This window comes from Solea solea, chromosome 16 (genome assembly GCF_958295425.1).
Source record: "Solea solea chromosome 16, fSolSol10.1, whole genome shotgun sequence".
Lineage (NCBI taxonomy): Eukaryota > Metazoa > Chordata > Actinopteri > Pleuronectiformes > Soleidae > Solea > Solea solea.
The window spans coordinates 9,836,570-9,849,413 of NC_081149.1; the positions used below are offsets into that span (position 1 = coordinate 9,836,570).

Below are 12,844 nucleotides of genomic sequence, written 5' to 3' on the forward strand. Positions count from 1 at the left end.
AGAGGAGAAGGTGACTCTCTTATCTCCAGCTGCAGTGGTTAGGCTGTGTGTACTAATAGTTAAACAAACCTATCTTTGTGAGGACATTCTGATCTTGTGAGGACATTTTGGCTGGTGTTTTTATTAACTTTTCGGCAGGCCCTGCCCTAAAGACAGAGAATGTAACCCCTACCAATCAAGAGTTACAGGGTGCAGTCACTTTTCGTCAGGCCCTGCCAAAATGTGACTACACCCTTTACGTATCAATAAAAACGTAAAAAAAAAGTGTATAAAGAGGTGAGCTAGTTTCACAGAAATAAATACGTCTGTTCGTCTGCTTCTACTTTGTCTTTATTTAGCCCTTTATTGAACTTAGATTGTGGACTGGTGGGAGACAAATGGGTCAACTTCTCCGAAGCACAGACACGCATAGTGGTTTTAGCATAAACTCTAAGCAAGAAACTATTGGATTCCATTTTTGCACGGTTCAGGACGCCTTCAGCTTGACTTATCCCAGATTAAATCACCCTGTGCCTTCAGGACAAATGATCTGTCTCAGATGCTCGTGGGCAGCCAGCATGACAACTAACATTTGACGTAACTGATGGCTTAAGGGCAGCTGATATTTCCATCCTACAGAAGGGAGGAGGGGGAAATGTGATAACACGGAGAATAAAGGTGGCACTGCCATTTAAACTCTTGTGTTCACTGCTGTGTGGAATTGTTTTGATATTCTGGCGCTCCGTGATGGGAACCGTGAAAAGAGGGTCAATGCTGCAGCTTATGGGGTTGAAGTCTATTTCTTTTTTGTCTACACACACACACAAAGAAAAAAGAAAAAAACAAGGGATGGTATAAGGTTATCTATTTCCCAGGCCTCCTGGGAGAGCTTGATGCTCAGTTGCACTCATGAGACACGCTGTCATACAACAGTGAAAAAGTATTACTGGGAGCAACACAAGGACATCGCCTTGTTGCCCTGCTGTTACTGTGACAAACAAGTGGAAATCTCTCTTCTGTGGTCAGTGTAGTTTAGAGGAAGAAGGTTGATCATAAATCACAAGGGAAAAGTGATTAATGGCCTTGTTTCTGTCATGCTCCCATGATTTCACATTTTTCTCTTTTTCTGTTAAAGGTTCAACGCAAACGTGGCCATTACACAAAAAAGGCTCTGACAGAGGGAGCATGTTGACAACTAACAGGAGTATCTTTCCGAGGGACATAAAATTACCATCCGTGTGTAAAGTCATAGTTCAAATGTAACGTCAGAGCACTGGGTCAGTTTAGTCATTAAAAAGAACCTGATTGAAATGAGATTTTTTTTTTTTTTTACACGATAGCACCCTCTGGGGAAACTAAGAGAGAGCACAATATTATTTCATAAATGTTCCACTTGAGGTTTTCTCATTAACTTGCATTAACCTCTACAGTCATCACACCCCTGTGGAAATACCAGATCATCTCCTCCACTGGAACGTCTCTGATTGTGTCTGACCTTCTTTCTTTTTTTTTTTAAGCTTGTACAACAATTCGTAAATGAGAATTTTGGCACGCCGAACATACGGTTAATGCTTCGGTAATTTTCAGCCATTTTTTCTCCTCAATTTGCGGAAATTGTTTCCTGTAGTGGAGCAGATCACCATGGATACCGTGAAGATTGGATTCATGTTTTTTGGTGTCAGTCATCACATCCCCCTGAATTCTCTTCAGGTGCTGCTGACTGTGACAGTGAGTGAGGAAGAGTGAGCCTGAATATGTTGTGTTTGTTATGAATATTCTAGAAACAAACAGCAGGTTAGTTTACTTCCTGATTTGGTTCTTAAAGTTTCTTTCATTGGGTTTTGTTTTTGTCACATTTAGTGTTTATGAATTATCCTTTCCACCTGTCATAAAAATAAATATTTTAGAAATCTTTTAAAAACTGGTTGGAGACTAAAAATGTGACTGTTATTCTTTGACAAACAACAAACTGAATTCACCTTTTTATACCCAAATTAGAACTGGCTCACTGGGCTTCTTCTCTGAGAAGTCAGAAATTAATTAAACTATTCATGTCTACTACTGTTTTTTTGTAAAACAGTCCATTTGAAAATTCATGAATATCAATAATTGTACTTATTCATTTACAATATTATTTTTGGTTAAAGAGCGTCTACATACTGGTGTATTAACCATTACAGAAACATGGATAATTACCACTATTAATTTAGGGCATTTGTGGCTTTGGGTGGTGGTCTAATACATTTGATAAGCACTGAATGTTGTCAGAATTCTTATACATAGGCAAATTGTAGGTAAAAGCAGTGTACACGAAGTGGATTTGACCTCTATAGCAGTAGTAGCAGTAGTAGTAGTAGTAATTCTTCACTTTGTCCACTAGAGGGGAGTGAACACAGATGATTGGAAATTATTACTTACCCCTTTGAATCTAAAATGTGCATCATACATAGCTAATATTATTATACTCAATATGTTCATCTCATTGTTGGTATAATTGCAGCAAAGAAATGACTTTAGATGCAACTTTATCAAATTAGATCACTTTATAAGAGATTGTTGTAGCCTGCAGAGAACATGTGACGCCACCACAGTGTTTCACTGGGATATCAGCGACATCTACTGGCCATGAAGCAAACTACAGCATAAGATGTAACTGATAACCACTCTGATTAGGCGCAAGATTTTCTTTTATTATTATTTGTTCACGAAACATGCAAACAAACATCAAGTGAACACATTTTAAGGATATTAAAATCCATTGCTCGATATTCAACCAAAAAAACAACAATGAAACGTGGTGTTAATAGAATGTGGCACAAACATAACATTATAAGCAACACATTTTCCATTTTCAGTAGAATGATTATGAAAAGTTGCACATGCTTGACCTCATGTCACACCTGGAATGCACAGGTCAGTGAGCGTCTGACGTGTTCCTGTGGGTTTTATTTCATAGTTTAGTTTAAAATGACCCACTTTGACTTCAGCAGTGACAGTAACAGATAATGTGTGACATGTGACATGTTATTAATTATACTGTGCCCCCAGGTTTTTACAAGCAAGAAGAGAAAGTCGCACCTGAGCCTGCAGAAACTGCCTTTCATCTGAACATATTTTTATCCCATATTACAACATCAAAATCTGTACAGAAGGCCACAAGGAATGTAAGGAATGCCAAACATCCACACTACAACATCCAACAATGAGTACATATATAGTATACATATACTGTGTTGACTGTAACAAATCTCCAGACCCCCAACAAATAACTAATAATAATAATAATTCGGCATTTGTGTGATATAAGATTTACATAAGATTTGAAACCAATGATTCAGTCTGTGTGTGTGCAAATGTGGTCCCAATGTATCTAAACAGTGAGCAAAAACAACTCTTAAGCTTAAAACTCTGTACTGTATGAACGGAGATCAAATGTTGATTGTCAGGAGAAGAAGAAGAAATACATGATATACAGTAAGTCTGGATGAACAGTGTGACCAAAGAAAGTGGAGGTAACAAAAACACCATGTGATTGTGAATTTTGTCGCTAATATGGCACATTAAAATCAAGAAATCTCCATTTAAAGTAGTAAGCAATTCACCAGAACATAAAATATGGATGTTATACTAACAGTGCTCACTGTATATACATATCCATACATTCATTCTGCCTTTTTTCTCATCACAGTCCTTCATGATAACATATCTGCTTCTTTATTAAAACGTGATTCCCTGTAACACTCTTTCTCCCTTTTTCCTCCCCACTAAATGTTATGACAGCATTTGGTCAGTTAACTGTCCGTTGAACCACTTCCCTTGTTCTTGTTACGACTGAGAGGGAAGGTGGACTTGCTCTGTGGCTGGGTCATTTTGCTGGCCAGGTAGACAAAGGGTTCAATAAGTGTGCGCCGGTCGACCACCGACACCTCCCACAGACGGACCTTCTCGTTCTTCGCCCAGTTCTGGGCGTAGTTAGAGTCCACTCTTCTTTCATCCTGCTTGTCCAGCTTGTTACCCAGCACAACAATGGTCACCTGTGGATGAGGATCATCACGTTAGTTTGACATCAGTGCAATCTCTGGCACTGTCCACATCATTGCATCTTAACACTTCTTAAACTTTCATTCACTCATTAACAATATATTTAAGGTGTTAATAGAAATTTGAAATTACAAACACAAAGTAAAAAATGGGCTAATTCCTTTACTCCCTGTACTAAGCATATCACTGCATTCAGTCCTCACCTCTTTCTTGTCCCTGTGACGGTCTATGTCCTTTTTGAGTGCCTCCATTCGCTTAAAGGACTCTTTGCTATCAACGCTGTAAACAAGAACAAAGCCATCTGCAAAAGTGTAGTAGTGTCGGGGAAACTCCATCCCGTCTCTGAGACCACGGGTGTCATAGAAGCGCACCTGCTCACGAGTTCCACGATCAGTCTCGATGGAGCCGATGTAGATGTCCTCCAGAGTCTCCATGGGCTCTGAACCTGTCAATGAATAAAGACATGGTGTCATATACTAAACTATTGGGACAATCACTTGTATAGTTGATACAGTTATTGTAAGTATGACTGGATTTAAACAGAATTATGTTTTTCATGGCAAAAGGTTTGACAGGTTTCAGCGAATAAAGCATGTGGTTGAATAATCAATCAATTCATTAATTAATGGCTAAAACATGTGTTTCATCACCCAATGCTGTTGTTAATCCTAACATGTTAACCTGTTAAGAGTTAAGCAAGTACCTGTCTGAAAGAAATGCTGAATTTGACTGGCTGACAGTGATTCAACAGTGATTTAGCGGAGTAAAACCTGAACTGCAAGATCAAAAGTTTCACGTGTGTATAGCTCTCTAGGTTCCACTTTCATTAGCAGGTTGATTATGTATTGCAATTATCCTGTGTTTAATTAACATAATTTGCATTTCCAATAGCTTTTCCAAAACAATTACTGTGATTACAAGTTTTTACAAGACATCTGAGGAGCTGTATAATGTGGGCAGATTATTCACAACAATCACAAATAATTCATTCTAATTCCACCAAAATCTAAATATCTCTATGTATTGTTCAAAACAACTCTGTTCTGCTTTGATCTCTATATAATAAATACAAAATAATACATTTAAAAATATACCTGCGACATGGTTGGCATACAGTAGTTGCTCCAAAACTGCCGTTTTACCAACTCCACCTTGGCCACACACGACCACCTTACAGCTTTTACCCATGGCTCACTCTGCTCAACTCTGAAATCTGAAAAGACAGACTAATATTAATCCTTGAGTGTATTTACTGAGTCAGTGTTCCCAACTATTTTTCTTTTCTTTTTTTGTATACAGTGGTCAGGTCACATTCTCAATAACAGTCTTTTTTTCAGCTTTTTGTACCGAAATATCCTTATTTATCTGACATATTTAAAATGTTCTGCACATGAGATCTTAATGGATAGGTTGGTTAGTTCAAAGGCTGGCAAGATCATGCACAGATCAGAGGCAACAGCATTTTCGGGGAGAAATGCACATCTATCCATCCATCCATCTGTCTTCTACCACATTATCCTCCACATGAGGGTCTCCAATATTCTAGTATATTCCTATTTCTGATCTTATATTTACGTTATATTCCCCTTGTTTTATTCTTACATTTTGTATACTGTGCATGATAGTTTATGCTTCCTTAATTATATATTTATAACGATACAGTGCTGTTGTAACACAATAAATAAAAAATTGTCTTTCTAACTATCTATGAGCGAAATATTTTGTTTCAGTGTAGTTGCTTGACATAGCCTTACGTTGCACTTATTTAATCTGCTGGACACACTACCCATGGTGACTCTAATAAATGGTTAGCAAACATATGAGAATCATTAAAACGTTGTTTTGCTTAAAAAAATCTACCAAATCTACTTGTGATTACTGTAATAATTAGCTTAGCATTAGCCAGAACTAGCTTCGAACCGTGTATACTGCGTGAACGTGACGTACTCGACTGCAGCTCATATCATTTAAGAAAAAAAATACGTTGTTCACTGTGACCTATGGGAATATACGTGTTCATTTGAGTATCACCTACTGTATAAAGTATATTTTCATTCCAGGGTAAGCGACTCTCCTTACCGAGCAGACGACTTCCTGTTTACAGATGACGTATGGACTGCAGTAATATGCCCCCGCCCCTCTACACCAACGGCAAAATGGCGACGGAGAATTGTGAACATGGACCTGTGAACATGGACACTGACATGGACATGCTCAGCGACGAGGAGCTGGAAAGGTACGACACGCAGAGTGCATGTTGGCAGCGGCGGGGACGCGTTAGCAAGTCAGCTGTCAAATGCCTGTGCCCTGTCATTTTTGTCGTGACGCTAACTAGCGCCTCGCCGCTAACTAAGAATGTAGCCCTGAATAACGCTTATGAGTGGCTGGTGGCTCCTATTAACTGGGTTTCTGTGCTGCCGTTAAAGTGTCACTTGTTTAATGGAGTCGATCAGATTGAGTGTTATGCTTAGACGTCCTCGCATTATTCACAGTGTGGCATGAGCTGGCTAACTACTTAATGACACCATTCACTCAATGTGTGGTCGTGATGTAAAATATGAAGGGTGTCCAAAAAAAGTAACGGGCGGCTGTGGTCCACAGCATGGTGTCATATGTTCCTGGCTCTCTGCTCTGCATGTGTGCCTCACAAAATAGCTGCGTGCTTGATTGGAGTAGACACTTCTGACCCGGCTGCTGGTTTGGCTCTTTCTATGTTTAGCTAACTCAGGCCAGCAAAGTGTTCAAATCCCACCCACTTCATGGACAGTTTACACTGTTCAACACTGCTGCCCCTGTGGAAAAGATACAGTAGCATGCAAGAGTAAGACAACCAGTTTCCTCAACATCTGTCTGTGAAGATTCCAAGTCCCCATCAGCTTCTTCCCCCCTGTGCCATCTGACTACTTAACCCACAACAACCCACACAGGAATGTAGTTGTTAGTGAGCGTTAAAGAATGTATATTATGATTCGGAAGTAAATTTATTAGGGCTCAAAATCACACTTTCAAGCAATGTTGGTTTTATAATACTTGTTCTAGTCTAATAGTTGAGTTAAATATGTATATGTTGGAAGCAAATTCATCTAGGGCTGCATCTAAGAATTATTTTCATAATCGATTAATCTGTTGATGAAAAATGTCCATCGGTGTTTACTTTTAAATCATGATGTTCTTGAATGTCTTGTTTTGTCCACAAATCACAATCATTTGTTTGTTTTAAGGAGCAAAGAAACCAGGAAATATATTCAACAAGCTGAAAAATCAGAGCTATGCCACAAGACCACAATTTAATCAATATAGTCAAATATACTATCTATAGTTAATTTGTTCTAGGGAGTTTACCCTGTTTTAGAATACAGTGTAGATGCATTCATAAAAAATGATAAATGGAAAATAACTTAAGTGCTAAAAATGTGTTTTCATTATTTAATTATCACCTGAAAAATAAAGTAAGAGCTGTTGTGTTTTCATGTGGTCAGTTGGTTGCAATATGCAACATCTCCTCTAGATGCCACTAAATCCTACACACTGATCATTAAATGGGTTTGGTGTTGTAGTGTGGTAATAATCAATCGCAACCAATCACACAATTGCAATCACAATATCTGTCAGTAAAATTGTAACCAGATATTTTACCCCAAAGTGTCCATGCTCATGTGTAAAGTGCAAAGAAAAGTCAACAATTTAACTCCTTCGTATGCTCATGTTTTGATCTGATCTGTGCCACGTTTCCATTTGTAATCTTTCTGTTGTCTTCCTGCTCTTTTCTTCACAGGGAAGCAGAGGGCTTCAAAGAGCAAGGCAATGCTTTCTACATCAAGAAGGATTATGCTGAAGCATACAATTATTATAGCAAGGCAATAGGTAATTATTTCTAAATTCGTCTGATCAGTCCTCCTTTTGTTTTGAAGGAGCGATATCACAGGCTGTTTCCTCCTGCTGCTGTTAGACGGTGCAACCGTCACTGCTCTCATTAGACCATACGCAATACAGAAACTTTTTTGATTTCAGTGTACAGCCACCTGGTTGTGTAAATTGTTGTTTTTTATTAAACCAGAATGAGCCATTTATATTTATATCAGGAGTCTGGGTCAACTCTACTAAGGCTGCAGATTAGGACTGGAGTTTCTATTCTAACTGAAGGCTACAAAGGTTTTCCGACACACTTAGAAGTGAAGGGCATTCAGCAGCAACGTGTAACCTCATCAATAAATATTGCTGAATTTTACTCACTGTATCTTAAAAATGTTGACATAATTTAATATTATAGCCTATGGTTGCAAGCAGCAATATGTTGAATTCTGTCTGACTTAATGTGTGATCTGTTTTTGCTTTCTTTTCAGACATGTGTCCAAAGAATGCAAGTTACTATGGGAACCGGGCGGCCACATTAATGATGTTGTGTCGGTATAGAGAGGCTTTAGAGGATTCCCAGCAAGCAGTAAAACTAGATAACACCTTTATGAAGGTAGGTTGTGGAGAACAAACCATTACCTTCTACAGTTACAGTTTCCTACTCGATTACTTAGCTATAACATGTATTTTTGTCCCATAAACAGTAAAGATGTTCATGTTTTCTATATGTCCTATTTATTTTTGACACCTATTGTTCTACTTCTTATAACAAGGGTGTTTATTCAGGACATTTAGTTTGAACTGTCTCCCCCCCCCTTCAGGGACATCTGCGAGAGGGCAAGTGCCACCTGTCCCTTGGTAATGCAATGGCTGCCAGCCGCTGTTTCCAGAGGGTTCTGGAGCTGGAGCCGGACAACAGCCAAGTCCAGCAGGAGGTGAGCCAGCCTCTGTGTCAGAGAGCATGATCTGACAATGTGGACATGATTATCCATTTTTAGATGACCTTTGACCTAGATGGTGCAAGCAAAGTGTGATACTTATAGCTTTAAGAGGATAATGGGTAGAGATGCCTTCAGATAGGATGCAAGTTTGAGGTCACTAAGAGAATAACCACATTTGCTTATATTGACCTCATGCTGACCTCATGAAGCACGGCACACAAGAGGTCAGCACAAGTGCCTGCCAGAGAGTTGTTTCCATTGTCACTGAATGGTATAAATTATTTTGGCAGATGAAGAACGCAGAATCTATCCTTGAATATGAGAGAATGGCAGAGATTGGATTTGAGAAGCGAGACTTCAGGATGGTGAGCTACTCTCTTGTTTCATTGTTGTTCTTTTTTCACATTTGTGTGGTAAAATAACTTCCCTGTCAAGTAGTACAGACATTTTGAGTACATCTCAATTCTTTCTAGGTTGTCTTTTGCATGGACCGTGCCTTGGAGTCGGCCTCAGCCTGTCACAGGTTTAAGATACTGAAAGCAGAGTGCTTAGCCCTGCTGGGACGTTACCCTGAGGCTCAGTCTGTAGCCAGGTAAGAGTGCATCATTTTAAAAGCACTTCCCTTCTGTTATGGGACAGTTTTGGGATATGTCACATTGATTACAGGGTGGAAGCAGCAAAAGACACAGTGGTAAGAAGTGGGGACAGCCTTTCTCATCATAGAAGTAAGCTGTGGCTGGTGTCCTCCTTCCATTATGGGCATGTCTGTTACCACATTTATATTTCAGTTTCTACACCACTGCCTCCTTGGAAACTGTCTCATCATCGCTGGGAAGAATAAATCGAGGAAGACAGAAATTTTTTTTTTTTCTCTGTGTGTATTTAATTCTTGTTTTTATTTTCATATTTATGTTAATTATTTGTTTCTGTTCAGTGATATTTTGCGGATGGACTCCACAAATGCGGATGCACTGTACGTGCGTGGTCTTTGTCTCTATTATGAGGACTGCATTGACAAGGCGGTCCAGTTCTTTGTCCAGGCCCTGCGCATGGCTCCCGACCATGACAAGGCTCGACTTGCATGCCGAGTAAGTAATTCAGTAAATAACGGTTTTGTGAACCAGTTCATTTAAAAAGGTTAACAGAGGACAATTGCTTTAGTAAATGCAATATTGTGGTCAGCGTTTTTGCCACTTTATGTTTGATTGACTTCCACTTTACTATGTTTTTTTCCCCCCACAGAATGCCAAAGCACTTAAAGCCAAGAAGGAGGAGGGGAACAAGGCATTCAAGGAGGGAAACTTCGAGGCAGCCTATGAGCTCTACTCTGAGGCACTGACAATAGACCCCAACAACATCAAGACTAATGCCAAGCTGTACTGTAATAGGGCCACTGTTGGCTCTAAGGTGAGGAATCTGCACAGGTTGCATCAGCATTAACACATCAGCAGCTCTAAAACATAGATGATACTTGAGTGTGTTTACATGCAGAGGATTTACATGGAGTTCTCATTCTCCCTAACGGTATAATAGTTTTGCCATCTTTGCTGTATTTACCCTCTAATATCAATTCTCTGGACCACAGCCGTTGCATGTTTTGACCACAACCGTTGCGTGTTCTCCTCTCCTTTGCCTGGTCTTATTTTTAATTTTCTTTGACAGCTGAAGAAATTAGATCAGGCCATTGAGGACTGCACCAAGGCAATTAAACTGGATGAGACCTATATCAAGGCTTATTTACGGAGAGCACAGTGGTATGTATAAGATTTCCAACTCTGTTTGTCGGCATCACTATCTGTGCCGATGTTCTGTTGTTCAAACTTAGTAACAATGACAGTCTGGTACACACTGTGTTGCAGCTACATGGACACAGAGCAGTATGAAGAGGCTGTGCGAGACTACGAGAAGGTTTACCAGACAGAGAAGACAAAAGGTGAGAATGTGACTTGTGCATTCAGCTAAGACTTTTTGAGTAGTGGTCCTCCACCTGTTGAGTAACCTGTTCCCTCTGTCCTTATTCTACAGAACATAAGCACCTCCTGAAACATGCCCAGTTGGAGTTGAAGAAAAGCAAGCGGAAAGATTACTACAAAGTTCTCGGCGTGGATAAGAATGCCACAGAAGATGAGATCAAGAAAGCTTATCGCAAACGTGCACTTTTACATCACCCAGGTGCTTTATTTCTTCAACCATTATGGTTTATTTGACACAAACGGACATAATAATTGCAGTTTGTCCATATGCACGTTGACTTTTTTGCATTAAGATGTGTGTGTTATGTCTCCTGTCCTTAGACCGCCACAGTGGCTCAAGTACTGAGGTGCAGAAAGAAGAGGAGAAGAAGTTTAAGGAGGTGGGCGAGGCTTTCAGTGTCCTTTCAGACCCAAAGAAGAAGTCCCGCTACGACAGCGGTCAGGACCTGGAGGATGACGGCATGAACATGGGAGGTCAGAACCCGGGGAAACTTTGGGGTGGGATGTCGGGAGGGTGAACAGATTAAAATAGAAATAATTACAGTAAGAAAATTTAACTTGGCTTGTGTAGTGATGATGACTCTGTCCTTTCTCTGACAGATTTTGATGCCAACAACATTTTCAAGGCTTTCTTTGGAGGCCCAGGGGGTTTTAGTTTTGAAGGTATTAATGTTATAGCCAACTTAGATATAATATACCACTTAGAAACGATGTGTGAATTACCAGGTGCTGACATGTTTGTTTGTTTGTTTGTTTTTACAGCATCTGGACCAGGAAATTTCTTCTTCCAGTTTGGTTAATTGGAAGATTTGTCTACAGAAACGGTTACTACAACAGGACTTTTCAACAATGTCAACTCCCTGACCCACCATCCATGTTTATTGACTGACTGACTGAAAGTCAGGTTCTTTTCTATACCGTTGACTGACTGAATGCAACCCCAATGTTGACCACACGCAGCAAATGCTGAGATGCCCATATAGCTAGGATGCTAAGATGGCTCCAAGTTGATAGTGTTACTGGTTTTGGATTTGGTTTTCTTCTGAGCAGAACGAAACACACTTGAAAATCAGTAATGGTTTGCAACACTGGTCCAACTAAAAGATTGTGCAGCTATTGTATGCAAGCTTTCGAGATTTGTGCAGGAAGTGAAAAACTCTTGAGATGCACCTGAGCTTTGAGCGAACAATTATCCAGCTCATCTCACCTTACTGCTGAGGGAGTTCTCCCTGCATGAAAATTAATAACTCACTGCGCACAGACAGAACTTCCCATGTTTTTTGAAGAATCTGGCTGCTGTAAATCCACACTGAAAACTCCCTCCTCTTCCTCCTCCTCCTCATAAGAGCATCACTTGAACATTTTTTTTTTAAATGCACCACAGCTGGAGCTTTGACCTTACACGTACAGTAAAGCTGAACCACACTAGAAAGATGGCAGTGGAGGCAGCTGCTCTGGCCTTGTTGCCAGCGGAGTCCCTCCCTCTTGTGTTCACAGGTTTTATGTTTGATGTTGCCATTCACAGATTGCTGCATTGTACATTTTACTGGAATGTAAAGTGTTGATTTGTGATAATAGTTTGTTTTGTTTTTTTTTTCATTTTTTAATTTTGATATGTATATTTATTGTAAATTTGCTGTCTGATAGAGCGGTAGGTGAAAGATGAGGACACTTTTCTGTAAATGTGTGTGTGCACCAAGCATCCCTTTTGAAACACAAATTTAAGTCTCCACAAAATACGGCACAGAATTCAAAATGTGTCCATTAGTCCAAAATTCAAACAGACTAATTTTGCTCAACGCCACAGATAAATATAGGAATAGAGCAGTCACGTGGTTGTATCATCAATGACAATCACTTTGGGATCATTGCTTTTTGATGAGAGCAGTGGGTTTTATTTGGTGCACCTAATATGAAGAGAAAAGCATCCTCATCTTTGCTCTCTGTTTTTGCCCTTATGGTGAAACCATCCTCTCTTTACCCTTGAAAAAGTAACAGCTGTGTCAATAAAGTTGGCCTCCTCTGAGATTCTGTTGGACTCCTTTTGTTGTAGTA

The 12,844-nt window shown here is 39.7% G+C and overlaps 2 protein-coding genes across 3 annotated transcripts; one reads left to right on the forward strand and one right to left on the reverse strand.

Moving 5' to 3' along the window:
- Nucleotides 1-2,648: 2,648 nt before the first annotated feature.
- Nucleotides 2,649-6,175, reverse strand: nkiras2 (NFKB inhibitor interacting Ras-like 2). Of its 2 annotated transcripts, none has more exons than XM_058653859.1 (4): nucleotides 6,100-6,175; nucleotides 5,115-5,233; nucleotides 4,224-4,465; nucleotides 2,649-4,013 (listed from the first exon to the last, which is right to left on the reverse strand). In XM_058653859.1, the coding sequence occupies exons 2-4, from the start codon at nucleotides 5,206-5,208 to the stop codon at nucleotides 3,771-3,773; spliced, it is 579 nt and encodes a 192-aa protein (XP_058509842.1). In that variant the 5' UTR covers nucleotides 5,209-5,233; nucleotides 6,100-6,175; the 3' UTR covers nucleotides 2,649-3,770. The 2 variants fall into 2 exon arrangements, with proteins under 2 accessions (XP_058509842.1, XP_058509840.1); XM_058653857.1 differs by having other exon boundaries at nucleotides 6,056-6,122.
- Nucleotides 6,106-12,815, forward strand: dnajc7 (DnaJ (Hsp40) homolog, subfamily C, member 7). The gene is made up of 14 exons (XM_058653855.1): nucleotides 6,106-6,256; nucleotides 7,796-7,884; nucleotides 8,364-8,488; nucleotides 8,697-8,810; nucleotides 9,107-9,181; nucleotides 9,290-9,408; nucleotides 9,751-9,904; nucleotides 10,059-10,223; nucleotides 10,479-10,570; nucleotides 10,676-10,749; nucleotides 10,842-10,988; nucleotides 11,111-11,263; nucleotides 11,390-11,452; nucleotides 11,552-12,815. Exons 1-14 carry the CDS (start codon nucleotides 6,132-6,134, stop codon nucleotides 11,587-11,589), a joined length of 1,533 nt encoding a protein of 510 aa, XP_058509838.1. The 5' UTR covers nucleotides 6,106-6,131; the 3' UTR covers nucleotides 11,590-12,815.
- Nucleotides 12,816-12,844: the final 29 nt, after the last annotated feature.

Bases quoted from the DNA above. Each gene is read 5' to 3' on its own strand.
- nkiras2 (XM_058653859.1), bottom strand. From the start codon at position 5,208: ATGGGTAAAAGCTGTAAGGTGGTCGTGTGTGGCCAAGGTGGAGTTGGT. The intron at 4,466-5,114 runs GTATATTTTTAA...ATTCATTGACAG, and splicing joins GTATGCCAACCATGTCGCAG to GTTCAGAGCCCATGGAGACT. The intron at 4,014-4,223 runs GTGAGGACTGAA...CCTCATCCACAG, and splicing joins GTCACAGGGACAAGAAAGAG to GTGACCATTGTTGTGCTGGG.
- dnajc7 (XM_058653855.1), top strand. From the start codon at position 6,132: ATGGACTGCAGTAATATGCCCCCGCCCCTCTACACCAACGGCAAAATG. The intron at 9,409-9,750 runs GTAAGAGTGCAT...GTTTCTGTTCAG, and splicing joins GAGGCTCAGTCTGTAGCCAG to TGATATTTTGCGGATGGACT. The intron at 10,571-10,675 runs GTATGTATAAGA...ACTGTGTTGCAG, and splicing joins TATTTACGGAGAGCACAGTG to CTACATGGACACAGAGCAGT.